The sequence below is a fragment of the Misgurnus anguillicaudatus genome, chromosome 11, assembly GCF_027580225.2.
Source record: "Misgurnus anguillicaudatus chromosome 11, ASM2758022v2, whole genome shotgun sequence".
Classification (NCBI taxonomy): domain Eukaryota; kingdom Metazoa; phylum Chordata; class Actinopteri; order Cypriniformes; family Cobitidae; genus Misgurnus; species Misgurnus anguillicaudatus.
The window spans coordinates 15,928,243-15,955,445 of NC_073347.2; the positions used below are offsets into that span (position 1 = coordinate 15,928,243).

Below are 27,203 nucleotides of genomic sequence, written 5' to 3' on the forward strand. Positions count from 1 at the left end.
TTCCATGTATCCCTGTAAAGCTGTGATCAGCTGTTTCTCCATCGGTTAATACGGAATGATCCAATATTTGAAGAGTTACGTTGCAAAACGAAACATTTTTTATTTTTCAGAAATCTCGTTTTTTGGTTGAGCATTCCAATTAATATTTAAACCTTCATAACTTAAAAAAATACAGCTAAGTAGCACCATAAAACAAAATAATAACATAATAATAAACATGTTTTGACAAAAATGTTAAAAACTGAGTTATCTCGTTTCGCAACGAAACTCTTCATTTACATGACCCAATGTTTATACGTAAATGGTGAAGCTGATTGGTGCTGACGTGTTTCTGAAACCTAAAAATCAATTCATTGCGGTGCCAACACGCCTGGATTAAAAGAGCATGTCGCACAGCGTGCACGTCGCTCTCTATTTGAACATGCTTGCCGCTTGTCTACATTGAAAATAACATGGTTGCATGCACAAAAGATGTGAAACGTGAACCACCCCTTAGACAACTTTTTGAGTAAACTCAAATTTTTAAGTTAAATTTACTCAATTTTAAGGAACCATGTAGCTTGCTTGTTTAATGCTGCGTACACATCAAATGCAAAGCATTGCGTTCTTTGCTCTAGATTATTTGCGGGATTTAACTTCGTGTCAGGCAATTTTTTTCTTGAGTTGAATATTTTGTGAAAAGATAACGTGAATCGCACCGCTCTATTCGCATCATTCGCATTTCCCCACATCTATGCTCATCATTGCATTGACTTTGCATGTAATATACTCACGCAAATAGTTGAATTCGCGTTTTTGGTGTGTGCGCCCCATTAGTTTAACCAACCAATCTTTTTTTTATAGTGTTGCTTTGCTGTTTTGTACCAGATAGTGTATTAATGTAAAGTATTTTATAGACCAATAGGCAGGGTTCCCACGGGTCCTTAAAATCCTTGAAAGTTTGTGAATCTGGGGGAAAATTCAAGGCCCTTGAGACTTTTTAAGCACACGTGCTAAACTGTTCGCTTTAAATGCTTATATCTTCTGTATGCGACTGTTGATTCGTACCAAAATGCTTTTTTGGATAGTTGTGTTTGACACATGAAAACGTCTCGGGTTACGTATGTATACGTATGTTGTTCCCTGAGAAGGGAACGAGACGCTGCGTCTCCGTTGCCATACTTCCTGCATCCCTGTAACACCGCCTTTGCCAATATTTCAGATAGCGATATACATCCTGGCTCTCACGTCACCCTGTCTTTATCATTAAGCCTCACCATTGGTTAAATTTGATATACACATTCAGACGCACTTACCCCTGGAGGCGTCCCCAAAGTGTCACAGCAGTGACGCAGCGCAAGTTCCCTCAAAAGGGAACTGTAACAATGTATCTTAAAAGGTAACACGATGTAACCTTGCTCTCACTTGAAATGTGTCCCCACATTTAGTCCTTGAATTTGAGGGTACTGGACCTGGAAAGTCCTTGAAAGGTCCTTAAATTTGAAGTTAAGGTGTGGGAACCCTGAATGGGTGCTTATCACGCTTCCGGGTTTTGTGGGCGGGACTTGTCAACTTTGTGCATGTCCACTTTCGGCGCAGTTAGGTTAAGTATCTAACATCCTGTTAGGCATTGGTGGAATGTAAGTTAACAAAGTACACTTTGTTACGCATTTAAATACATTTTCTACGTATTTGTACTTAAGTAGAATCTATAGTGCATACTTTTGACTTTTACTTCGTTACAAATTATCTGTACTTTTACTTTACTACATTTCTACAACACCATCGTTCCTTTACGTACCTTTCTCAATAACTTTTCTGTTCGATCTGGACCAGCAGAACTGGGATTACGATCCACCGGAAGTCGATGTGCACAAAGACAGCTGAAAGCGGAAGTATTATGTATCGGCGTGATAATCCCCTATAGCCATGTTTCCATCCAAGTTTTGCACTATTTTGTTATTGACAAAGTTAGTAGGCGTAAAAAAGTGTGCGAAATTTCCTGTCTGTAGTCTGTTTGCATTCAAATGGCCTTTTATTGATAAAATAGTGTGCGTGATGATGTCTCCAATGCCGAAAACGAATTGCCGCATAAGTTTTGGTGTTCGCAAAAAAAATATGACCCTATAGGGCCTAGGCCAACATAAAAATGGACAAAGGAAAATGTATATAATACTTTTGTTTGTTTTCATTGGTTGTGAATGCAAAGCAGAATATACCGTTTTGTTTATGAATATATAATTAGTCATCTTTCAAAGTTTAAGAGATTTGATGCTACTAAATACTAAAAATCTTGTAAAAATGAGTTGCTTTTCATATGGACTAAAATATCCCTTATGTTGGGTAAAGACAGCTAATCAGATTACACCTTGTCAGATAAACTATTTGTTTTGTGTGTGATTTGTATCAGCTACATGAGTGTGAACATTTGCTGTATCTGTAACAATAAATGAATTACATCATTCAAGCTATGAAATTGACCTGAATAGATCTGAGATATGTAACAAAGTTCCACATTACAAAAAAAGAGACTTATAGCTAAATAGCTAAGGTCTTACAATCGTACATATTATCTTAAATATGTCTGCATCTTAAATTTTTATTATCTGTAAATTTTACTGAATAATTGTTTTAAAAAATAACATATTCCGGAGAAATCCTGCATAGACAGTTGTCAAAAACCTTGTAATTTGTCACATTGTCAGCTTCAAGTTATCTGACTTTTCAATAATATGTAGCCAAGTTAGTATATGTGATTGGGCCTGGTAATCTCTACTCTCAGATCTGCCAGCATTCCTGTGGGAGGGGTTTTATTGTGTGTCTGAGGGATGGAGAGCTGTGTACTATGGACTTGTGAATGCCTCTATTTAACAGGACTTTTGCTGTTTGGCTCTCACAGTTGTTCCCGTGCTCTGTGACCAAGAGAGCAACTGCAATATGAGTTTAACCAAAATCACGAACATCGACACGCTGGAGCTACAAGACGGCATCCAGAACCCAGCCTTTCAAGAGGAGCACGATGGACCAAATCATGAGCCCACAGGCGTCTCTGTCGCCGGGCAGGAGGAGATCCCGTACACACAGATCAAACCTTACGCTGGAATGCCCAAAGAGGTTCTGATGCTATACTCCAAACAAGCTTGCTACCGGGTCCCTCGAGAGATTTTGTTTTGGCTGATCATTCTGTGCACTCTGGTTCTCATCGGTGTGACCATTGCGATTGTGGCGCTGTCACCTCGATGCCTTAGCTGGTGGCAGGTGTCTCCTGTCTATCAGGTTTATCCACGGTCATTTAAAGATTCAAATGCTGATGGTGTTGGAGATCTTAAAGGTAAATTTTTACTTGCTTTAGGAAAACTTTTCAGGTGAAATAGGTAAAACAGTATATTTAATAAATGATTTTAAAATATGTTAGTATGCCTTTTGTATACAGAAAAAATATAAGTATTGATGACATAAACAAATGCATTGAAGCTATTTTTCCCTCCTTTCCATATGGCACTGTTTTCCAGTTTAATTGTCCTTAATGGGCAAAACTGCATTTGCACATGCAATAAAGTACCAAACAGATTTTACAGCAGTACATTAGAGGCTCATTATTGTTTTTCCTTGAAACATGCTCACAAGAAGTACGCATGATGGATGATAAGAAACCACCTTATCTTACACACATCATTTAATGACCTTTCGAAATGACCGTAATATTCAGAAGAAAAGAGCAATATGATTTGGTTGACTATGATTACAAAGAAGAATATATTATACATTTATACACATTAAAGGGTGTCAATTCTATCATTTAATAAATGCTGTCATGGTTCACTTCAGGAATCAAGGAGAAATTGAGTCATTTCGAGTACTTGAATATTAAAGCCATCTGGATCAGTCCTTTCTACAAATCTCCCATGATGGACTTTGGGTATGATGTTGAAGACTTCAGACAAATCGACCCTCTATTTGGAACCATGAAGGACTTCGATGACCTCTTGGCAAGCATGCATGACAAAGGTAGGCATATATCATGCATTATAATAAATGATCAATGATATAAATCGGTCAACATCATGGACATGTAAATGTGTGTCTACAAAGTTAAACAGTATAAGGCTCATGGATTGAGTTTCTTGAGTAAAGTAATGATTAAATATTAACTTATAAAGCCTTGTAAAGGTGTTAAACCTGTACCATTATTGTGCAAGGTCAGGTCAGTATGAATATATTATCTTTAACTCATTTTCTCTGGCCCAGGTTTGAAGCTGATCATGGATTACATACCTAACCACACCAGCGACAAACACAACTGGTTCCAACTTAGCCGAAATGGCACTGAGCCCTATAAGGATTACTATATATGGGTTAACTGCACAAAGGACAAACCTCCAAATAATTGGGTATGAACGTCAATCCCTAGAATACCAACAAATGAATGGAGACAGCTATTGTACCATTATCAGTTTGTTTTTTTGCTGTACATAGAAATAGCTCTCCTGAGTTTGCCAAGTGGTTAATGTCCTCAGGGCAACATTATGTTGACCACGTGACAACATTTCAATCAACCAATTAGATTTTAGAGTTTAAGCTTACAACCAGGATTAGCTGCTTCTAGAGCATTGCTTTTCACTTATCATTCCTTCAGATTTTAGGGTTCAGCAACGTTATTTCTTGAGAATTCGTATTAATTCATACAACCACATTCATAAGTTATTGTACGATTTGCCTTGACCTCTGTGACGTTGGGGTTAGGTGCTGAGTTAGGGGTTGGGTTTTGTTGTTTTTTTTTTCATGAGAATCGTACGTTTTTCCACGAATAACTTTGTATGAATTCATACGAATTAGCCAACTAGTAAAATATGTACGAATTCTCATGAGATCAGACTGAGTTCAGTTATGTTTAGGGCTGGGGTTTTGGTTTTATTTACAAAAATGTCTTCCTTGGGGCAATACAATATGTTGCCCTAAAGACATCAACCACTTGGCAAAATCAGGTCAAGCACATAGAGATCATCAATGATCATCAATAAAGTGTTATACAATGTAAAACGTGAAACTTGGATTAAGTTAAAAAGTTATTTCATTTATTTTCAGTTCAGTTTTATTTATATAGCGCTTTCACAATTGGTAATTGTTTCAAAGTAGCTTTACATTAATAGAAGCAGGGGAAAACACAGAAAAATCGACAGACAACATAAATAGGAAAATACAGCGGCTATGAATAAACTTTACAAGCGAGCGTATTAATAATGTAACAAATAGAAAAGGTTGTTAAGTTAAGCCAATGTCGGCTAACTCCCCGTGGTTGAAAAACCCCCTAGAGAAAAAAGTCCTAGGAGGAAAAAAACCTGTGGGATATATATAATTGATAACTTTAAGTGAAAATGTTGTTTAGTTGAAAAAGCTTACATTTTTACGTGTTACCAATTGAAGTAATTTTTAAAAGTTTTTTTCACCTTAAATTGTTTACTTAAAGTGAGAAAATTTAGGTTGATACTTAGTTCTTTAATTAAAGTAGATCCATCTTTCACTTTTTACAGTGTAACGTTTGTACAATCTCATGGCTTTTTTCCTTTTGATTTGTTATGTTTAAAGTATTTTTTAAAACCTGCATATAGTTGTAAATTGGTTGACTATAGTGTCACATTATTGGATTTGTTAGGTAAGTGTGTTTGGGAATTCCTCCTGGGAATATGATGAAATGAGAAACCAGTGCTATTTCCATCAGTTCCTCAAAGAACAGCCAGACCTCAATTTCCGTAACCCCAAAGTTATACAGGAGATGACGGTAAGGCACATAAAACATCTGTGTGACTATAAAATCGACACTACAGCACTAAAGATGATTGAATTGACTTTTAGGGGTGGTTTCAGCGACTATTTATCCAGACTTTGAAAGTTATCTACAATACCATATTCACCATACCATATCATGTTTCACTACAAACATGGACCCTCTTTGATTCCTGTCTCTTTAATAGGACATAATCCATTTCTGGCTGGAGAAAGGGGTTGATGGGTTCCGCATGGATGCTGTGAAACACATGCTTGAAGCCAAACATTTAAGAAACGAACCCCAGGTTGATCCTGACCAAGATCCAGTAAGTCAAACAATGTTTGGACATAGACTTAATATACAAGAAAAAGGTTAAATCATCTCTTTACAGGCAAATCATTTTAATTATTCCAGACGAATATAACGCCACTGAAGACTTTCACAAGGTCTTGGAATGACTTGATGGTCTTGCACCTCCACATCGTTGCCTTTTTTTGTCTGTTGTTGCTAAAACCAATCTAGAGAAATGATTTGAGTTAAAAACGAGTTACAGACATATGTGGCATCATGTCAATCACCATTAAAATAATTCTGTCCCTCAATTATATATTGCTTTGGAAGTCATTTTTGGATAAAAGTGTCTTCTGAATGTAAAAGCATTTAAATACCATACAATCAGGAACTAATGGATCTTTACACAGGGTCCGACCATACAATTTTGTCCCAGACCCCACAAATTACAGCAGTCCTGTGTTTATCGTTTCAATATTTTGCCACATACAAAGTGTATTTCACAGTGACATTTAAAGGTGCAGTGTGTAGACTTTAGCGCATCTAGTGGTGAGGTTGTGAATTGCAACCAACGACTCAGTTCACCACTCACTACTCCATTTCAAAACACACAGAGACGCTATGGTCGCATCACAGAACAAACAAATCTTTGTCTGAGACAACACATTGTCCATTTGAGCCGCCTGTAGAAACATGGCAGCTCAAAATGGCGCCTTTCATGTAAGGGGACCTGTGGTGCATATAGATAAAAACGGCTCATTCTAAGGTAATAAAACATAGTGGTTCATTATGTAAGGTCTTTATACACCACTGATAATATAGTTATGTATATTAGATTGCACTTCTGTCAAGAGATCCTCATAAAGTTTACACACTGCACCTTTAACTCATTCCCCACCAGACATTTTTTTGAAAAGTTGCCCGCTAGCATTTTTTTGTGATTTTCACAAGTTTCACAAAATGCCTTCCAGAAAAAATTTCTTCTACAAATATATAAACATACAAATATATCAAATGAAAGAGCAGACCCTCTGATTTTAAACAGACAAAAAAACCGAGGAAAAAACGTTTCATCCTATCTATATTTTCTTTTAAAATAATTTTTTTACCAAAAAGCTGAAATAATAAATTTTTGTGAAGGATCTTTGTTGGAGATCAGATTCAGAACGATTATCAGTACATAGAGTTTAAAATTAGCAAATAATGTTTTGGCTTCAGTATTTTTATAAATTGGGGAAGTGGAGCCATAGTGGATAATCATAAAAATTCTTCAGAAACACTTTTTTTTATGCAAATGTTTTCTCTTAATGACAAGATAACTTGTCAATGGCGGGGAAAGAGTTAATTGGTGCTTTTTAGGCATGTCATATATTTTTAGTTGTGTTATATGACCAACATTATTTCCTCTCTCTGTCTGATGTTCTTCAGGCGACTGTGGATACAGAATTCGAGTTGTTTCATGACTACACTTACTCGCAGCCGGGTCTGCATGAGATCTTGACTAACTGGAGGGTAGAGATGGACATCTACAGCAGAGAGCCCGGTCGCCACAGGTACTGTAAAAACCTTTATTGCTTTCCAAAAATCTCCGCATTTTCTTTTTTTTTTTTTTTTGATTCTCTCAGGTTCATGGTGATAGAGAGTTATGACTATGAGGAAATTGAAAAAACCATGAGGTACTACGGCACAAGTTACGTGACAGAAAGTGACTTTCCCTTTAACTTCTATTTGCTGTATCTTCCTGACGACCTTTCGGGAAATAAAGCCAAAGAACTGGTCGATTATTGGATGTCAAACATGCCGGAGGGAAAATGGCCAAACTGGGTGGTGAGCAACTACACTTCAGCTTGTTTTTTGAGAATGCCATTATTCAGATTTAAATCAGAAGTGTGAAATGCAAACACGTGTATAGTCCCTGCCTTAACTCAAACCACCGGTTGAACCAGCAGAAAAAATGGTCCCAAGCGGTCACTGGAGCAGTACTCTTAAAAAGGTCCTCTTAATATGTACCATTTAGGTACACATATGTATACATTTGATACCAATATGCACCTTTGAGATACTAATGAACATTTTAGATGCAAAGGTGTACTTTTTGAAAGGGTACCGCCTTAAACGGGCCATAGCACAATACATTTTTTAAGATGTCAAATAAATCATTGGTGTCCCCAGAGCACATATGTGAAGTTTTAGCTTAAAATACCATATAGATAATTTATTATAACATGTTAAAATTGACACTTTGTTGGTGTGTGCAAAACTGTGCCGTTTTTGGGTGTGTCCTTTAAAATGCAAATGAGCTGATGAAGTGCAAACACTGATCACAATAATGGTGGTTTGTTGCAATTGAAACTCAACTGTGCTGTGAATAATTTTTTTCTCTCTCTTGTTCTTTGCACTAAATGGCAGTGCTGTGATTGGATAGTGCAGATTAAGGGGGCAGTATTATTCTAATAAGAGCTCCTTATGACATCATAAAGAGGGCCAAATTTCAACGACCTATTTTTATATGTGCTTGTAGAGAATGATTTACCAAAACTTAGTTAATGGGTTGACCTTTTTCACATTTTCTAGGTTGATAGAAGCTCTGGGTACCCAATTATAGCACTTAAACATGGAAAAAGTCTCATTTTCATGTCATGCCCCCTTTAACTCTTTCGCCACCAGCGGTTTTTAAAGAAGTTGCCAGCCAGCGCCAGCGTTTTTCATGATTTTCACAAAAGTTTAATGCCTTCCAGAAAATTTTAAATATATAAACATACAATATACCAAATTAAAGAACAGACCCTCTGCTTTCAAACAAACAAAAAAAACGTTTCATCCTACCTTCAGTAGTTCTTTTGTAATCAGCTTTTGAATATGGGCAGGTTTCTGCAATAACACCACATTTTGAGCAAAAAGCAGAGATAATTCCATATTTGTGACGGACTTTTCATAGAGATCCCATTCAGAGCGATCTTTAAAACTGACACGGACATGCAGCCGCTTGCCATAGGGCAATACTTCCCGGTTTAAAAAGTTGCAGAATAATAACGGTATTGCGGAAAGCCGGAAATACTCGTCATTGGCAGGGAAGCGTTTTCTCTTGATTGACGAGATATCTCGTCAATGGCGGTGAAAGAGTTAATGACAGCTACGGCTACACCATTTTTTAGATAATAAGCAAGAATGGGACAAAGTATTTTTGTATGGAAAAGATGACACACTTTGGACTTAAATATAAACCATATGTACATTCAACGTTTGTTACATGATAAAAGCATATTGTGTTCAGTATAATTGCCTAGCATTGTTCCTCCCCAAAAATTAATTTGTTTGTGTACATAGGTGGGAAACCACGACAAGCCGCGCATAGCCTCGAGTGCTGGAAGAGAATATATACATGCTATAAACATGATGTTGTTAACCCTGCCTGGAACTCCCACAACATACTACGGAGAAGAGATTGGAATGGTGAATGTAAATGTATCTGTTATCCAGGATCCTTTTGGAAAGTTCAATCCAGTAAGTTAAAGCCAAGCACTGTTTGTTTTAAAAAGTAACGATTAACTGCAACGTGTTGTACTGTGTCACACTGGTATAGTTATAATATTTCAACTATCTAGAACAACAGTCGAGACCCACAGCGAACGCCAATGCAGTGGAGCGATAAACTCAACGCTGGCTTTAGTGACAATGAAAACGGCACTTGGCTCGATATAGCTCCCGACTACAAAACTGTCAATGTGGAGGTACGTTGCTTCTAGAATGCTGTAACTATGAATTTATGAGTTCAAGTACCCAAATTCTCTGTCCTCTCTAGGTTCAACTGGATGATCCCAATTCCATCATTTCTCAGTATCGTACCCTGAGTTTGCTGAGAAGTTCTGAGCTCGCCCTGAGCCGAGGCTGGTTCTGCTACGTCAGGAGCGATCCTAATGTATTTGCCTATTTGCGTGAGATGGATGGGCGCCGTAAAGCCTTCTTGGTGGTACTAAATTTTGGGGAAGATACCGAAACTGACCTGTCCTCAGTTAGTGAGCTGCCGGATACCCTGACTGTGCATTTAAGTACGGTTCCGATAGGCCAGAAAATCTTCTCAAAATCAAGAATTTTTACATTTAAAGGGCAGGGATTGCTTCTGGAATATTCTACCAATAAGAGGTTTCATCTTAATCATGCATCTGAGTGCTATGTTTCAGAGAAAGCCTGCTATCTTGACACACTTGATATTTTGTATAAGTGCTGAGAAACGATTCGAGAAGAACAAGAGATATGAGTTTTTATTCGTCAGTTTATTTGAAGATTTCATTCTTTTAAACATCTATGTAACAAAATCAATGTTTGGTTTATATAAAAATAACAATAACACTTTTTGGGGTTAATGGGAGTTGCGTGTCAGATTACTTGACCTTCCTGTTTGTCTCTGTTTTTTGGTGGTTGAGTTTGAGTTCTCTGTACAGAAAGGCTAACTGTTGGGCAGTCTGTGAGAGAAAAATTAAAAACAAATTAAACAATTTTGAATGTACAGAAATATATTACTATATAAAACTATAAATATGTAAGGTGTTTTTTATAAACTGCTTTCTAACCCGAGCAGAGTCTGCTACAAGTTAATATGTAACTCCTAACAACACTACAGGTGTGAACAAAACAACTACAGGCGTGGGCCAGTTACAGGATTCAAGGTATACTGAGGTTTTAAAGAGTCAAGGTTTCAAAACACCTACATTTTCTGTGATACCGTTCCCAAGGTATGAGCAAAATTAAATAAATCAGTCATGTCATGCAAGTCATGTAATTATTTTGGGGCAGTTTCCTGGACCGGGTTTAGATTAATCCAGGACTAAGCCTTATTTATATTAGGACATTAAAGTAGTTTTTACAAACATAACATACAAAAAACATTACTGGTATGTATACTGAGACAAAACAATGGCACAGATATATGTTAAAAGTATGTCAGGGCAAGATTTTTTTAAATGAAGGCTGCACAAACATGCAAATAGATAAGCCCTGTCTGGAAAAGGCTTTATTTTTACCTGGCATGCATGTTGTATGTTGCTTAAAGATCAAATGTATTGTATCCAGTTGAAAAGTTGTTCTTTCTATATGCAGACATTTGAAGATAACACATTTTAGTGTTGCAACGACAATACCGCAGCACCGTGAAACCGGCCCATGCCTATCTACAGTTATGCAATTTACGTGATCATAATGGGTTTATATATTCATAAGCTTGAAAATACATCTAAAGCTTTATAATATTCAGAATGCACAGGTATTTCGCTCGAGTTGTTGACCTGAATGTAACATCTGTATAACAGAATATGAAAAGGTTATGGAACATAATGTTTTTGCACCTCATTTAAGGACAGGTAAAAATCCTCAGGTCCAAAGTGATCAGCGCCTGGCTGGATGTCCAGAATGACAACAGGAACATGTGCTGAAGGTACAACAATACGGATCATATAAAAAAGATGGGTTATAAAAAGGGCACGGGTCTCTACTGAAACAGTTCATGTATTTTACAGTAACCATAATATTTACAGATCTTATAGATTTTATGGTAACACAGCAATATTGTATTTGTTAAAGGACTATTCCAGGTTCTTAAAAAAAGCTATAATTTACTCACCCCCATGTCATCCAAAATGTTGATGTCTTTCTTTGTTCAGTCAAGAAGAAATTAAGTTTTTTGATGAAAACATTCCAGGATTTTTCTCATTTTAATGGACTTTATTGGACCCCAACAGTTTACACTTTCAATGCAGTTTAAAATTGCAGCCTCAAAGGACTCCAAACGATCCCAAACGGGGCACAAGGGTCTTATCTAGCAAAACTATTGTCATTTTCAACAAGAAAAATGAACCAAAACTTATCGTCTTGCACCAGCCGTGACGTGCCAGTGCGGCCTTGCGTAATGCGTACATCTGCGGACCATTTTATACAACAAATTGACACAAAGACATTAATTAGTATCATTCCACATACAACAACGTCGGAACGGTCCTCTTTCTCCACACTTGTAAACAGGGGGGCGATAGTTTTGCATATGTCATGCGTGACCTTTCGATGTGCTTACACATTATGTGAGGTCGCGCTAGCGCGTCACGGCTGGTGCAAGACGAGAAGTTGTGGTTTAAAAGTGCATATTTTTCATTTTTCTTGTTGAAAATGACAATCATTTTGATAGATTAGACCCTTATGCCTCGTTTGGGATCGTTCAGAGCCCTGTGAAGCTGCGTTGAAACTGCAATTTTAAACTGCATTAAAACTGTTAAAGGCAGGATAGGCAGGAATTATCTAAAAAAAACTTTTTTACAAATTTGTTTAAACTGTCTTTATATACCAATACATAATTAAAATGTAAGTACTCTGAAAAAGAGAGTATAAAAATCGAGCGTCTGTAGACCTCTCTCTCTCAGCTCATTCTTCCGTTCACTCCACCCCTCCCTTCTGGGTTTCTTCTAAAGCCACGCCCCCAGAACACATGAACACGCAACACCGACCCCTCTGCTGGGAGAAACATTTACCTCAGACGAGTGGAGAGGAAGGAGCGCGGTGCATGTAGTAAAATCATGTCAGAATCACATGTAATAACACACCTAACTTTATCACTATGAATATAAACAAATACGATAGCTTTAAGTACTCACTATTAAGCTAGCATATCGATACTGGTAAAGTTTAAAATATATTTTGTTTGATTCGGTAAAAAACGAGCTAGTTATATTTATAAGACAAAGCTAAAAACAGGTTGGAAAAATGAGCTGTGTTTAAAACAGTCATGAGAGGTCTACAGACACTCAAGTTTTATACTCTCTTTTTCAGAGTACTTACATTTTACTTATGTATTGGTATATAAAGACAGTTTAAACAAATTTGTAAAAAAGTTTTTAGATAATTCCTGCCTATCCTGCCTTTAAGTGTTGGGGTCCAATAAAGTCTATTAAATTGAAAAAAAAATCTTGGATTTTTGTCCTAAAAAAACTTAATTTCTTCTCGACTGAACAAAGAAAGATATCAACATTTTGGATGACATGGTGGTGAGTAAATTATCTTGATATTTTTTAGAAAGTGGAGTATTCCATTAAAAGTAGTACAATAGTTACAACTTTTGATTTCAAAATTGTATTAGTTAATGCTGCAATTAACATGAACTAGTAATAAATGCTGTAGAAGTGTTGTTAACCTAACCAATTGAATGAAAAAAAAAAAAATTATATATATATATATATATATATATATATATATATATATATATATATATATATATATATTAGGAATCCACAAATGGATCTTGGTGACAAACATTTCCATCAATCAAAATTAAATACTGTAAATAAAAGTTGGTTAAGTTATTTGGTGCCCTTAAAATTTTATGGTTATTCAACCTAAAAATATTAGTTGACAACAATTTATACAGTCACTTTTTCAGTTAACTAACATTTTGAAGTTAAATTAAATCAAAATTTTAAGGCAACCAGGGAACTTTAAGTTGAACCATTAAATCGTTTTTTTTTTTGTATTTATCACAGGGTTATCAACAGGTACAACTAAACTTGCACTCTTCAAACATACCGGTAATCAGGTTTATTTGCTCTCCATCGTAATGCATATGCAGCACTTTAAAGCAACACTAAAGAGTTTTTGCTCTTTGCTCCCCCTACAGGTTAGAAGCATAATTGTCCATTACCCACTGTCGTAAATACTGCAGCAAAGCTGGCTTTGATTTGATTGTAGGTCTGCCGTAAAGCAAGTTTTTGTAGTTTTCACTCGAACTACAGGACCACGACCCGACGGTTGGAAACTTCTTTAGTGCGGTTTTGGCCGATAGAGGGCTGCAAAGCGAATGTGAAAGTGCTGTTCACCCTGTTTGGAGTGAATGAACGACTGAAACTTTTTTGGAAACGTTATTTTAAGGTAAAAAAAACTTTGGTGTTGCTTTAAGGTCAATGTCCAGATACCCTGCTGTCCTCAAACTCATCGATCTGAAAAGCGCTGCGTTCCTGATTGGCCATGTAATCTGTACTTTGTGGTTGGTCTGAATCCCTCTGACGTCAGCAGGAAATGTGACGCTCCTTACAATGTTTGAAAGATTTGCTCACAATGCAATGCTTACAGGAGTTAATTTACAGGCTGTGAGTCCGAAGCGGAAGGAATTATGATAATGTCGGTCTTGTCTACATCAGCAATCCCAGGAAGTAAACTGTTGCCTACAATCCGTGTGTTTGTTGTAGTCCAAGAAAAAAGATTTGCGTTGGAGACGATAACTCGCGTCATCGTTTACTTTGGGGTTTGTACCTTTTGCATATCGTTAACATGTACTAATACACACTGAAGGAAATGTAAAATTGTAAATCGGACGATCGGTGATCTTTAAATGAAAAGACAAGTGAATGCTACCATGTTCAGTAGGTAGTCTTAGCCCACTATTGTGCCTGGCAGGCTTTTTCCCCATGGTAATGAAATCTTTCTAAAGTGAAGCCGAGTGCAAAAATCACATGCCTAATCCTTAAAACTCTGTCATTTGCCTCTTATCTGCAGCACGGCCACAGGCGTCTCTCTCTATTCCTCTTCTTCTCTGGTCCACGTTTCAGAAGCCGTCTCCTGACCTTGGCACAGCCCGGTGTATTGTTTCTTATCTCCCTGCCTGATTCATTATCTCATAAACATGTTAATCGTCCGAGCTGGCAGCATGCCTGATCAGCATTTTATTTTGTGTGGAGATTAGAGGGAATCGTTCGTTTTTTATTCTGTTACATGTGTTGGGTGTTAGATGAGGTGTCTGTAAACATCTGTGTGCGTGTATAATGCTGATTTTATTAATGCTGCACAGAAGCAGAGGGAGTCGGGACTAAGATGTGCTGACAGCGTATCTCACAGAGCAGCTCGCACACAAGGTGACCTCAGGTTGATACGGAGAGGAATCGCTCTGCAAATCCCCTGGTTCCAGATCAGTGCTTTCCTCTCCTGTGGGGAGAGTATAAGTGCTTCTCTTAATCCACGGCTGGGATTTCGACCAGTGACCTTCTAAGTTCATCTCCATTATACTTCACACATTTCCATATGTCATTACCATCTACAGAACTCTTATTATTTATCTATGCCTAGGTAAATACAGTTTTACATTCTATGGCACCTTTAAGTTAACTTAAGTGGATTACACATAGAACAAAGACATATACACTCACTATTAGCGCCAGCTCCAGAAGTATACACGTAAATAGCTTTCTTCAGTCTTTCCACATAATTCATAACCCCTGATAAAGGAACTCTGCGATCTTCTGAGTATGCTGTGATCAGCATGGATGGATAAAGCTGGAAATAACATACAATCCTTACTGTATTTGCTGCATGACTCAGACACATAGATTATGTGATCTTACAGTGATTTACCTGAGGTGTGATGTTGTGACAGGGGCAGTAAGAGGCAATGTTGTCCCTGTGCTCTGGGCTTAAAAGGGGGTCACCCCACTCTCCCCTCTCCTCTATAGTAAGTGGAAGAGAAGGGTCTTGCATAGTGCCCAGTATATCCAGAAAAGGTGCCTGCCAAGAATTGCAGCTTCATTTAATCTCAATAAATGAAAAAGCGTTAGGGAATATGTATGCATTGATGCATTTAAGATCCACCTGTAAAATAACAGCTCTCAGAAGCTGCGAGTTTTGGTTGCACAGTGCCCCCGCTAAGACGGCTCCGGCGCTGCGAGCAGTGAGGGCAGTCAAATTGGGCTGAGACACTCCTAAGCGATGAAGCGTCTGAATGCAAGCAGCAAGATCTTGCACTCCCCTCTGCTTTTGCAGCAAAGAACCTGACCTGTGCCAAGCTAGACCACATTCACCACCGCCCCTAGACAGACAGCAACAGAAACCCAAAAACTTGGGTATTGTGCAAACATGGTTTTGTGCTGTTAAAATGCTGGCATTAGTATTCAAGAGTTCGGTACCTTACATGGCAGTAGGCCAGAGCCCAGCCGTCCTCCAGCAGCAGTCTCTTCTCAGGACTAAAGGTCATGTTGAGGTCTATACCATAAGCTCCATATACATGCAGAAGCACTGGAGCTTTACTCAGCTCAGTTAATGCAGGCATGTGAAAAAGAGTCAACGGCACCATAGTTCCATCCTAAAAACACAAATATTATAAAAGGTTATGGATCTCATGTGCTACAGTTATACACTTACATAAAGGATTATTAGGAACACCTGTTCAATTTCTCATTAATGCAGTTATCTAATCAACCAATCACATGGCAGTTGCTTCAATGCATTTAGGGGTGTGGTCCTGGTCAAGACCATCTCCTGAACTCCAAACTGAATGTCAGAATGGGAAAGAAAGGTGATTTAAGCAATTTTGGGCATGGTATTGGTGCCAGACGGGCCGGTCTGAGTATTTCACAATCTGCTCAGTTACTGCGATTTTCACACACAACCATTTCTAGGGTTTACAAAGAATGGTGTGAAAAGGGTAAAACATCCATTATGCGCCGGTACTGTGGGCGAAAATGCCTTGTTGATGCTAGAGGTCAGAGGAGAATGGGCCGACTGATTCAAGCTGATAGAAGAGCAACTTTGACTGAAATAACCACTCGTTACAACAGAGGTATGCAGCAAAGCATTTGTGAAGCCACAACACGCACAACCTTGAGGCGGATGGGCTACAACAGCAGAAGACCCCACCGGGTACCACTCATCTCCCTACAAATAGGAAAAAGAGGCTACAATTTGCACGAGCTCACCAAAATTGGACTGTTGAAAACTGGAAAAATGCTGCTTGGTCTAATGAGTCTTGATTCTGTTGAGACATTCAGATGGTTGAGTCAGAATTTGGTGTAAACAGAATGAGAACATGGATCCATCAAGCCTTGTTACCACTGTGGAGGCTGGTGGTGGTGGTGTAATGGTGTGGGGGATGTTTTCTTGGCACACTTTAGGCCCCTTAGTGCCAATTGGGCATCGTTTAAATGCCACAGCCTACCTGAGCATTGTTCAGACCATGTCCATCCCTTTATGACCACCATGTACCCATCCTCTGATGGCTACTTCCAGCAGGATAATGCACCATGTCACAAAGCTCAAATCATTTCAAATTGGTTTCTTGAACATGACAATGAGTTCACTGTACTGAAATGGTCCCCACAGTCACCAGATCTCAACCCAATAGAGCATCTTTGGGATGTGGTGGAACGGGATCTTCGTGCCCTGGATGTGCATTCCACGAACCTCCATTAACTGTAAGATGCTATCCTGTCAATATGGGCCAACATTTCTAAAGAATGCTTTCAGCACCTTGTTGAATCAATGCCATGTAGAATTAAGGCAGTTCTGAAGGCGAAAGGGGGTCAAACACAGTATTAGTATGGTGTTTCTAATAATCCTTTAGGTGAGTGTATAGCATGTGATGCTGCCTGTAGAAATCCAGTTAAGTAATTTTTGTTTTCTACATAAAATCATCCTACATAATGTGAAGAACATTTAGTAAAAAATATAACCTTGATATCCTTATTGGTTGAGCAAGTTCATGTCAAAATTACTCCTCCTTCAAAAATTAGGTTGTGAGACAAAATTAGATTATAATAAAGTGGTCACTTCATTTCAAAATGGTGTTCATCATGGTGAATGTGTTGCTGACTGCTATATGGCTGTAAATGAAAATATGTGCTGTCATGTGTTAAAATGGTTGTGCTGTAAATAGTATGAGTTCTGATGAATCTGTTTTTGCTGAAAATGACTCACACCTGGCTGGTCGCTTGCAGGCGTGTTGTGTTATATTCAGAAAGGGAGATATACTGGGTGTTGTCCTCTGTTACGTAGAGCCGCTGTGCCCTGGGGGAGCAGAGGTAGCGTACGGGTGGGTGCACTGGAGAGGAGAGGAGAAAACCAAATGACCCTTCGTCCAAGGTCCCTACACGCTCTGGCGATAGATCACATGCCCACTGGGGAAGCTGGGATGAAAATAGAAAAACTAAATGATTTAGAAAGGGTATTTCATCTACTTAAAAGTATATAGGAAAGTGCAAATTTGACTTTTTAACCAGAAGAAATGAATTAAATCACTAATTTCTGACTGTGTGTTCACACCAGATGTGGAAGAGGCGGCAAGCGTGAGTGATTTATCTGTACCATCTGTACAGATGTGAAGCTAAGAATTATCCAAACAGTTGCTACTAGGTTTGTCTAAATGGCTCTAAAAGTCGCTAAATGTAGCAATAAAGTCGCTAAGTTGGCAACACTCCTTCAGCCAAACCCCACCCACTGATTAACATTGAATTTGCATGTTGAAAATGAAAACCAGTAAATAAAAAAGAACATAAAATTAAAACTAAACTTTACATTTTAATTTTGTCAATATTATTGCTTGGGCATGAATAAAAAACATTTTAAAAAATCTTTTTAGAAAATCCTTTTTAAATTTGCCTTTAAATTTTAATATTGGTCTTGCCTCGAGATTGTATTGAAAATAAAATGTCAAATCATCATCTGCCTTTTATTTTTCAATTTGGCAGGAAAGATGCATTATCACCTTAAAAATGAATTAATTTAATTTAATGTAAATACTTCAGGATTTTATTTTATTAATTAATTAATTTCAAATTGGCTGCAATTACCTTCCATAAACCAGGGGTATGTAAATTAAAATATGTATAATTTTTTATAGCCCATTTTGTTTCAGTACTCAAGAATCAGTGTAAAAAAAATCTATCCAGTGATTGGTTCTGAATAAGGACATGTATCATGTTTTAACACTCTTCCTTGTTCATACCTGCAGCGTTTTTAATTGATAGGGCTCTTTTAAGGAAAGGATCTGAATCTGAAGTCCACATTGTGAATCTTTCAGGGTGAACACACAGTGATCCTGAAGCAGCTCCATATCTTTAATGACTGTTCCTGGAACAGGCCTGAACAACGGCACCCAGTGTGGCATGGACGGAGAAGCTACAGGTGCCCTGAGGACCTTAAACAAGACAAAATACATAATACATTTGCCTCTTCTGAAGTTACGTTGTGTATAGAAGTCAAGCATGATGTGAGATGGGATTTTACCTGATACTCCTGTCCTTTTCCAGTGTTAGCAAGGATAAACAGATGGTCATCCGAGTGCTCCACGAAATACAGTAGACCAGGTTGACGGGACTGGATGAGGGTGGGCGACAAAAATGGAGCCTTGCTGTCAATAAACCAGACTTCAGAACTACTCTTACTGTTACAGTTTATTGTGACCAGTCTTTGATCTCTGGTATGACTGACTTCCACAAAGAACCTGCAGAGGGGATACAAAACTACAATAATGCTGTCAAACAGAACACTTAACCAAAAACAATTGGACTTTGGTCCTACTCTGGATCTTTTTCTTCATAAACAAGGTCAGTCTGGACACCGGTATCACTGAGATGAAGACGAAAAACATGCAGGCTCTTAAGAGACTCCTGTGTGCTGTAGAACAGGACATCATCTGTGGCCCATTCTTCATGAGAGGAAGTTTAAAAAAAGAAAACTTAGTTAAGAACAGATTCAAGAACCAAGTACAGTATAATGCACAAGTCTCTATGACTTACCAAAACTAATAACATTGTCTAAAACCAGCAGGACTTTCTGAGAAAGGGAAATTCCCCCTAGATGAACCAACACACATCTGGTCTCCTCATGATGGTCTTTCTTCACAGTGGCTGCTAGCATGCTCTCTGAGGGAGATACTCTGATCTTCTGGATCGTTCCATATTCATCTCCTCCCCAATAAGCAGAGAAGACCTCCACCATCTCCTCATCATCTGGGCACATTCATGTCATTTATTTACTTTGTTGTTTTGTTTCCACTTGGAACTCCAATAATAAACATAGACTATACCTATAGATGGTTTCATCGGACGCAGGTGCGCTGACGCTTTACACGTCTGGATCCAAACTTTACTTCCGGTTTCGTTTTTTTATGGTCTGACTAGTTGCTAAACTGATCTCTTGAACAAATGCCTCGTCGAAAATAACAAATGTTTTGGTTTCCTAGGTAATCTATGTGTTGTTTTTTGTTTGTTATATAAATAAACTACGTTTAAAGAACTTTGTTGTTATTTATTCTTCGCTGAGTTTACCGGAAGTTACGTGCGGACCAAGACAGCCGCTTGTTTATGTTGTTACTGCTGAAACCGTCTATCCTTGACAATTTAAAATATATACAGTACTGTGCAAAAATCTTAAGCCACCATTTTTCACTCTTTTTTAAGATACAGACAGAAAATACAGGAAATATGTACAAAAACAATTCAGAACTAAATCAGTCAGTATTTAGTGTGACTTTTCTTGGCACGAAACACATCTTGAGCTTTTTTGAGGAGACTGAAGTCCTGAAGTCATTCGATTAGAATTAGAAATTAGGATTTAATTTTATTTAGGTTTAAGAGATCCTGCAGCTGCCTGCTATTGCTCAAGTGGAAGGGGAGTTTACCTTAAATACTTGACACTTCAGCTTATACTTTTATACTGTTTTTAATACTACATACACATTTCCTGTATTTTCTGGATGTATTGTATTCTAGTAAAGAGACTGAGAAATAATTATATATGATCACTGTAACATTGCAAAAACAACAAATCTAATGGTAGCATGGTGGCCTAGGACTTTTGCACAGACTACTGTATATTTAAACATTTAACATGTGAGATTTTTAATAGAGACAAAAATGTAAATGTTTTCTTGTTTGAAAAGTGCAGAATTTACCATGTCCCAGGGCTGATCTGTAGATTCCTTTGCCATCTTCAAAGTATATGTGATTTTGTCCCTGAAACTTGAGATAATTGTGAGTTAATGCTGACTCAACAAAACTATTTTGTCAAAACGATTTAACATATATAAGTAATAACTTACTGTGGTTTTCTCCGGCACATCAGCAAACCTCTGATGAAATGATCGCAATCTTCTTCTAAAAAGCTTCTCTTCAACTTTGAATTTTCGAAGTTGGGCTTTGGACTGCTTTGCTGTGGTCTTTGAAGTTCCCTAAATGACAGAGATCCACTCAGTAAGATCTGTTATATTAAAATCAAAGGCATGTTTACTGTCTTTATAGTGCAATTGACATTCATGACACCCCAATTGCAGTCCTGAACCTAAACCAAACCCACAACAAAAATATGCAGTTACCAACTTGTTGGGTAAGTAGACGTATTGTAAATGTACTCCCTTATAAGATTAGAATAAGTCTTTTAATACCCGCATAAAAAAATTGTGTTGTATACACGTATTTAGTAATTACGACAGTAAATTGTAACTTAGTAGGCTAGCCTATGCTGTAGTATATTATACTGTAATAATTACTATACTTTGTTAATGTATACTATAGTATTTTTTAACTATAGTGAATTGATACCTGTACTAAATGCTGTGGTAAGTAAATTGTAATATTTACTATGGTAAGGTCCACTGTTATCTAGAATTTTTTCTAGTACTAGGGTTTAAATTATACCGCCATAATCCACATGATTGATGATTGATTCTTTGAGTGAGAAAGAAGGCTAAAAGTTGAGAGCAGTACATATCCACAGATGGATCCAAAAACCTGGTCTTACCCCAGTGTAAAGACGTGATGTTGACAGAACACATGGGCATTTATGGTTCGCCTGATGTACATAGCGTGAAACTGATCGCAGCAACAGACACGCGGAACTGATCAGAGTCATTTAACGTGTTAATTAATATCATTTCACTTTTACTTTGGATATAAAAACATGCAAGACACAATTAAGTTGCTGTCATTTTCAAAATCACACCACCACATCCATGTGTGTTCGAGTTCTTGTGGCGCTGCGTAAACTGAATGACATCAAAGTACCGCGAGATAAACCCTTTAGCATACCTTTCAAATCACTCTCGCGAAATTTGATGTCAAAGCTAGGGCAGTCTGCGCAACACCTCTTCTGTTTATTTTGAAGCGCATTCACAAACGGCGCAAGAATATGACATATAGTCAGGCGTGATCAATCGAATCAAAAATCCTGGATGATAGCGCGTAGACTACAATGTTCGATGACTCTCCAAGCGATTGGATTTCCTCGATTGGAGATAGAGATGTACGGAAGTAGCATGCGATTTTATTACTAAGCAACAGAAACCACTGCATACCGGCGAATTGGTAAAAACGTCGTTAAATTTAATGATAGACTCTAGTCGAATTCGCAGAACAAATGCCAAAACAGCCTTAACTTTGACTTTGCACATCGATGTCGTTTCATTTATGCGGTGATAACTTATCTTAGCATCAACAAAACCAAACAGGTTGCTGTAGGTATGAATAATTTAAAAAATCCTGCCTCGTCTGCGAAAGAAATGCACGCGAATAATCCCCAAGAGTCTCACTGTGGAACCGATGTGGCACGTGCACGATGGGCTCTTCTGCGACAGGTAAAGGGTTAAATGCTTGTTTGATCAGACATTTCTTTAAAATGAGCGTTAATACAGTGATATAACATGCATTGACATGTGGATTCATATGGAGGTGTTTTTTCCGTAATAGGTTTTAAAGCAGAAACAACTGGACAGTTGTGATGTTCAGCAGGTGTCCGTGCGCCGATTCTCCACCTTTAACCTGTTCTCCAGGAGCAGGATCACTCCCTCAGACACGGGTGACCCAGCAGATGGCCAGTGGGTCGAGTACAGAAGTGCAATCTTTCCTCAGTACAGTGCCTTACTTAGGTGTGTGAAGCGTTAGTCTCTCGAGAACTTACATTTTCCTCTTTTTCCTCATGTAGAATCAAATCGATGTATGTATGTTTCATGATTTCAGGAATACTTGATTTTGATTGGTCAGTGAGGTCTATTAAAGTAACCATAAAACGAATTGGAAGTTTTTTTGGCTTTAAGCATGAACCTTTTTAGGATATCTATAAACTATTGTGCTCCAATACAACAATAATGTTCTAAAGATATAAGCATGCATACTTTTACAGTCTCTCATTTCTGCCAATATGGATCATGATTTTTATGATATCATTGGCACTTTAGCTTCACATCAGATTCCAGACTGTAGCCTGGTTTCCTGTTTTTTTTGCAAAACCTTTAAGATATTTTGTAAATGTTGATAAAAAAGGCTAAATGACTGCGTTACTATTAACCAATATTATGCATCTAAAACATATTTTTTTCCCTCACGCGACAAGTCGTTCTAAAAATCATGGCGATGGATGTTTACATATATGGAAGCCCCCGCACTAGCCATTATTTTTAAATGGAGACGCAGGTGTGTTATCCAAGCATTTATGACAAGAAAAGCCCCTTATACTTGGAAGCGGCCCCATGTAAGGGTATAGTACAAGATTTTGTAACTTTGGAGAATGATCATGTTACTTTTACCTTTTTATACTTTTTTAATATAAAAACATTATAAATGTTTTATTAGTGTTATCCAAAAGGACACATGATATTACTACAAAGTGCACCAGTGACCGAAAAGGTAAAAATATCAACATTTTAAGAGACACTTACTGATCTTTGCACATGTTCTGGTGCTTCTTCAGGGTCTTCTTCTTGATACAATATTATGTCACATGACATACCAAAATGCATTATGGCCAAAAATGGTCATTGATGTCTGTTATCCAGGAATGACATTAGAGAAATCACAATTTGGGGACAAAAGTCTTTTTGTCATAAAAATGTAAATAAGCTTAGTATTATTACTATATCATTGAAAACACCAATACAATTATGCCCAAGTAAATTTTAAATACTTTTATTTAGATTTTTTACATTTTTGTCATACTTTTGTATTTAGATTTTAAGCAGTTACCAGGAAAGACATTTTGGGGGTTTTGAGCTCAATAGTTCCTTAAAGATGAATTATTTATATTAAATTCTCACATGAGTAATTAAAGAGGGGGAAGTTGAGTTACGTAATGAAATGCATTTAAAAATGTATGCATTTTTAATATTATGAATATTCTTCGGACACAAGAATTGATACGCCACGTCATTGACCCGGGTGCAGAATTTGCAGTGTTGCCAGATCCCATTATTAAAAATCTTTAAACGCAGTGTTTTATAGCAAATCATGTGACACTGTGGGGTATTTATAAAATGATGATCATGTGTAGGTTACTGTTAGCGATTTCTTTGATTTATTTCTGAAAGATAAGGTTTGAACTTACTTTGTTCTTTTATGGCCTATTAATTTTATTTTGTTTTTCGCACTTATATCTGGCAGAACCTAAACTGACAGTTATCAAATTAGGTGCAGCATCCTAAAAAAACATTCATAAGAGCACTAAGCAAAGTTCTTGTTCATGTAATTTATTAAAATTATTACAATAATAAGCATTGTTACATTTAAATTAATCCACCCTTAGTCAACAGTAAAGTATTAACAAATTATGATATTACAACTACACTTAAATACTAGAAAATACATTTGTTAGTTACTTTAGTATTACTTCAGTGCACCTGTAAAAGTAAATACCAGAAATACTTAAATACATTTTTAAGTGTATTGAAATGAGTGGTGTCTCAAAATAGCACAGTAGTGTACACTAAGATGTTCTTAAGTTAATATTAAGAAGTAGGCCTACTAAAGAAAAAATTGGTATATTAGCTACAACATTAGTGCGCAAAAATAGTACTTTTACTTAGTGTACCTAAAGAAAGTGTATTTTAGTGCACTTTTTTTCACATGGGATAGCATTTGTTAACTCTTAACACCCCAACCTGGACCTCACTAATTTTTAAACCCTGGCAAGTAGCCGTGCAATAAGCTTGCCAGCTACAATACTATCTTTTACATTAACCATTTTACAATGATGTTAATCCTGTCTGGGTTCATTTCACAATAATCATTAACTGTCTGTACATTACCCTTACATTACCTTTTCCTAATTTTTTTGCAACATCTTGCAACAACCTTTCTGAAGTCATTTTGACTTTTAGCAGGTTTGTGTAATGTCATTACATGTGATCACACATTTTTACCAATATTTTTCCACTGTCTAAATTATGCTTCATGAAACATTTCAGAGACAATCTTGGCCCCATTCGAGTGGATGAGGTGCTCAACAGCTTTGACAACACCGGAAATGTCTGTGAGTACCCTGTCTATGCAAGTCCATGTTTTTATTAACAGTTGATGCCTAATATTTAAAGGTACCCCAAATGTAAATGAAACTGAATGGATGGAGGTTCATTTAATGTCACTGGATTTAATCATTTTAATGTAATCTCAAACAGAATATGTGTTACTGTATGTCGAACAGAAAAGTTTAGATCAAGCTGCAGATCCATGAAGCACCAGAGGCAGGCACACTTGAGCCATAACCACATCATTGACTTCTGTCTATGAGATCAAATAAGGAGTTTCTGAATAGTGTATATGTCCTGTGTGGCTAACAAAATATCACTGACATACCCTATTTTATGTTCACAAATTTTCATGTATTAACAAGGGTTGTCGCTTTGTTAGCATGAGACAGATTTTGATTATAATACAATTTGTATCATGGACATTCATTTTTCTCTCAGCTCAAACGAGTTTAGCTATTTACACTTATGTAAGACTTTCCACACTTACTTTTTTTCTATGTAGAGACTCATGGATGACCACTTTGTATTAATGATGTAAGAACTGGTAGTTAAATCTGTAGTTTTTTATTATAATTTTTTTGCTTTGGGTTAAAGCATAACTTTTGTTTTTAGTTGAAAAGATCTCTGATGCCGAGAAACTGTTTTTGGTAAATGAAGTTGACTTATCCTGTGTTGAATTTCTGGATCATGTAGACTGATATGTCTTAAAATGTTTGGTCCTTTTACTGGATTAGTGAAAAGATGGTTGTCCTCTACGGCAGGGTCATCACTTCTCTTTTCAGACCTTCCTCTCAACCACCCTTAATTGATCTTACGCGCTGGTAAACTCAAACATCTCCCCCATCGTCTTTGTCAGCTCAGCTGAGCGGGCTCATTGTCTGAAAAGGGGGGTGCCTCTTGCATTACCTACATCATATGCCCAGTTCAAAATCCTTGTCTGAGGATCTGACAAGCCGAAAAGTCTCTATGTCCTTCGGAGCGCTGAATGTGGATTAGCTATCCAAATGTATGGATTACGATGATCCAACTTGTCAGGAATGGAAGGGTTGACCGTGATGTGGGTTTAAGTGCTGCTGTTTCCAGCAGGGATCAAGAGGGACACAAAAGGTTTTATCTAAGCATGCTGGATAGACATGAGGAGGTTAAGAAAGGCTTGTTGACCACTGGTTTGAATTTAAACTTTAGCCTTTCTAATGTCAGGTGTCTAAGGCAAATATTGGTTTAAAACCCCAAAATATATACCTTATATACAGTATAGTGGAAAGTAACCCAAATGTAGTTGATATGATTTATCTACACTCCCTAATACTCATTTTAGATATCAGCAGAATTATTTAAGTATTTGGTAACCTATTTAGAGATCACTGCTATACGGTAACTTTTATGGTAACCATGTTGTTCTTACTTGTCTTGTTAACCTTTGGTCAGTCGAGTGACTTGTAAATGTGCTATAAGAATAAAATGAACTTGAATTTGGTGTTGTAATAATTCTGCCAAAACACATCTAACACCCCAACGTGGCAAAATTAGCAGAATTGCATACTCTTTTATTTCTTCCCCATACCAGTCCAAAAAATGGTCCCTAGCTGTCACTTAAGGTGCAAAGTACTCATTTGCACCTACAGAGTGCATATTAGTACCTCATAGGTACATATTGGTACCAAATGTATAAATATCTATCCCTATATAGTTTTATTAGGAACTTTTTAAAGGGTATTTAGCCATTTCGTTGACATGGCCTTAAATCTGATAGTTTGTTGGTTTCTCTCAAATTTCAGGACCATATCTGTCATATATGTCCAGCCGGTTCTGCACGACCTCTGCACGTTTATATGGAGTAAAGCACATTCTTCACAGGGGTCACATGATGAGTGCAAAAACTGATCCCTTCTAAAATCATGACATTCATACTGTACTTCCTAGCAGGCAGCACTTGGCCTCAGCAGGGTTTCCCAAAGTGCCCCACAAGTGTGGTTATCATAAATCCATGTGTGATGACTTTTAAAAGATTTTCATGGCTTAATAAGTGTTATTAGTGTGCGTGCGATTTTCTTTTTTGTACTGCATGTTTGTTTGTGTACGAGTCCATTCCTCGCTTATACCCCCTGCTTGAGCAATTATGCAGATTGAGAG

General features: G+C 37.3%; 3 protein-coding genes across 6 annotated transcripts in view; 2 read left to right on the forward strand and 1 right to left on the reverse strand.

Annotated features, from left to right (window-relative positions):
• Positions 1–2,814: 2,814 nt before the first annotated feature.
• Positions 2,815–10,376, forward strand: slc3a1 (solute carrier family 3 member 1). Its single transcript, XM_055171020.2, has 10 exons — positions 2,815–3,310; positions 3,808–3,987; positions 4,228–4,370; positions 5,633–5,758; positions 5,952–6,071; positions 7,466–7,590; positions 7,663–7,864; positions 9,365–9,541; positions 9,643–9,768; positions 9,840–10,376. The coding sequence occupies exons 1-10, from the start codon at positions 2,917–2,919 to the stop codon at positions 10,263–10,265; spliced, it is 2,019 nt and encodes a 672-aa protein (XP_055026995.2). The 5' UTR covers positions 2,815–2,916; the 3' UTR covers positions 10,266–10,376.
• On the reverse strand, positions 10,283–21,926 carry prepl (prolyl endopeptidase like). 2 transcript variants are annotated; one of them, XM_055171019.2, is made up of 14 exons: positions 21,575–21,926; positions 20,877–21,005; positions 20,730–20,796; positions 19,573–19,785; positions 19,355–19,481; positions 19,061–19,277; positions 18,780–18,971; positions 17,755–17,961; positions 15,967–16,142; positions 15,653–15,869; positions 15,419–15,568; positions 15,214–15,340; positions 11,380–11,462; positions 10,283–10,500 (listed from the first exon to the last, which is right to left on the reverse strand). In XM_055171019.2, exons 1-14 carry the CDS (start codon positions 21,683–21,685, stop codon positions 10,420–10,422), a joined length of 2,097 nt encoding a protein of 698 aa, XP_055026994.2. In that variant the 5' UTR covers positions 21,686–21,926; the 3' UTR covers positions 10,283–10,419. The 2 variants fall into 2 exon arrangements, with proteins under 2 accessions (XP_055026994.2, XP_055026993.2); XM_055171018.2 differs by having other exon boundaries at positions 15,196–15,340.
• A 142-nt stretch (positions 21,927–22,068) lies between these two features.
• The window catches only part of camkmt (calmodulin-lysine N-methyltransferase), a 108,278-nt gene continuing 103,143 nt past the window's right edge, over positions 22,069–27,203 (forward strand). For 2 of the 3 annotated variants that reach the window (XR_008635483.2, XR_008635482.2), the window contains exons 1-3: positions 22,069–22,406; positions 22,519–22,697; positions 25,008–25,072. Coding sequence is in view for 1 of the 3 variants with exons in the window: in XM_055171023.2 (XP_055026998.1) it covers positions 22,293–22,406; positions 22,519–22,697; positions 25,008–25,072 (358 nt within the window). In the remaining 2 variants the exon portion in view is untranslated. The remainder of the gene's footprint in view (positions 22,407–22,518; positions 22,698–25,007; positions 25,073–27,203) is intronic. The other variant, XM_055171023.2, reaches the window with a different exon arrangement.

Bases quoted from the DNA above. Each gene is read 5' to 3' on its own strand.
- slc3a1 (XM_055171020.2), top strand. From the start codon at position 2,917: ATGAGTTTAACCAAAATCACGAACATCGACACGCTGGAGCTACAAGAC. The intron at 5,759-5,951 runs GTAAGGCACATA...TCTCTTTAATAG, and splicing joins AAGTTATACAGGAGATGACG to GACATAATCCATTTCTGGCT. The intron at 7,865-9,364 runs GTGAGCAACTAC...TTGTGTACATAG, and splicing joins GAAAATGGCCAAACTGGGTG to GTGGGAAACCACGACAAGCC.
- prepl (XM_055171018.2), bottom strand. From the start codon at position 21,685: ATGACTCTGATCAGTTCCGCGTGTCTGTTGCTGCGATCAGTTTCACGC. The intron at 19,786-20,729 runs GTAAATTCTGCA...GAATGTGCCCAG, and splicing joins CAGATCAGCCCTGGGACATG to ATGATGAGGAGATGGTGGAG. The intron at 16,143-17,754 runs GTGTGAGTCATT...TTGTGTTTTTAG, and splicing joins GCCTGCAAGCGACCAGCCAG to GATGGAACTATGGTGCCGTT.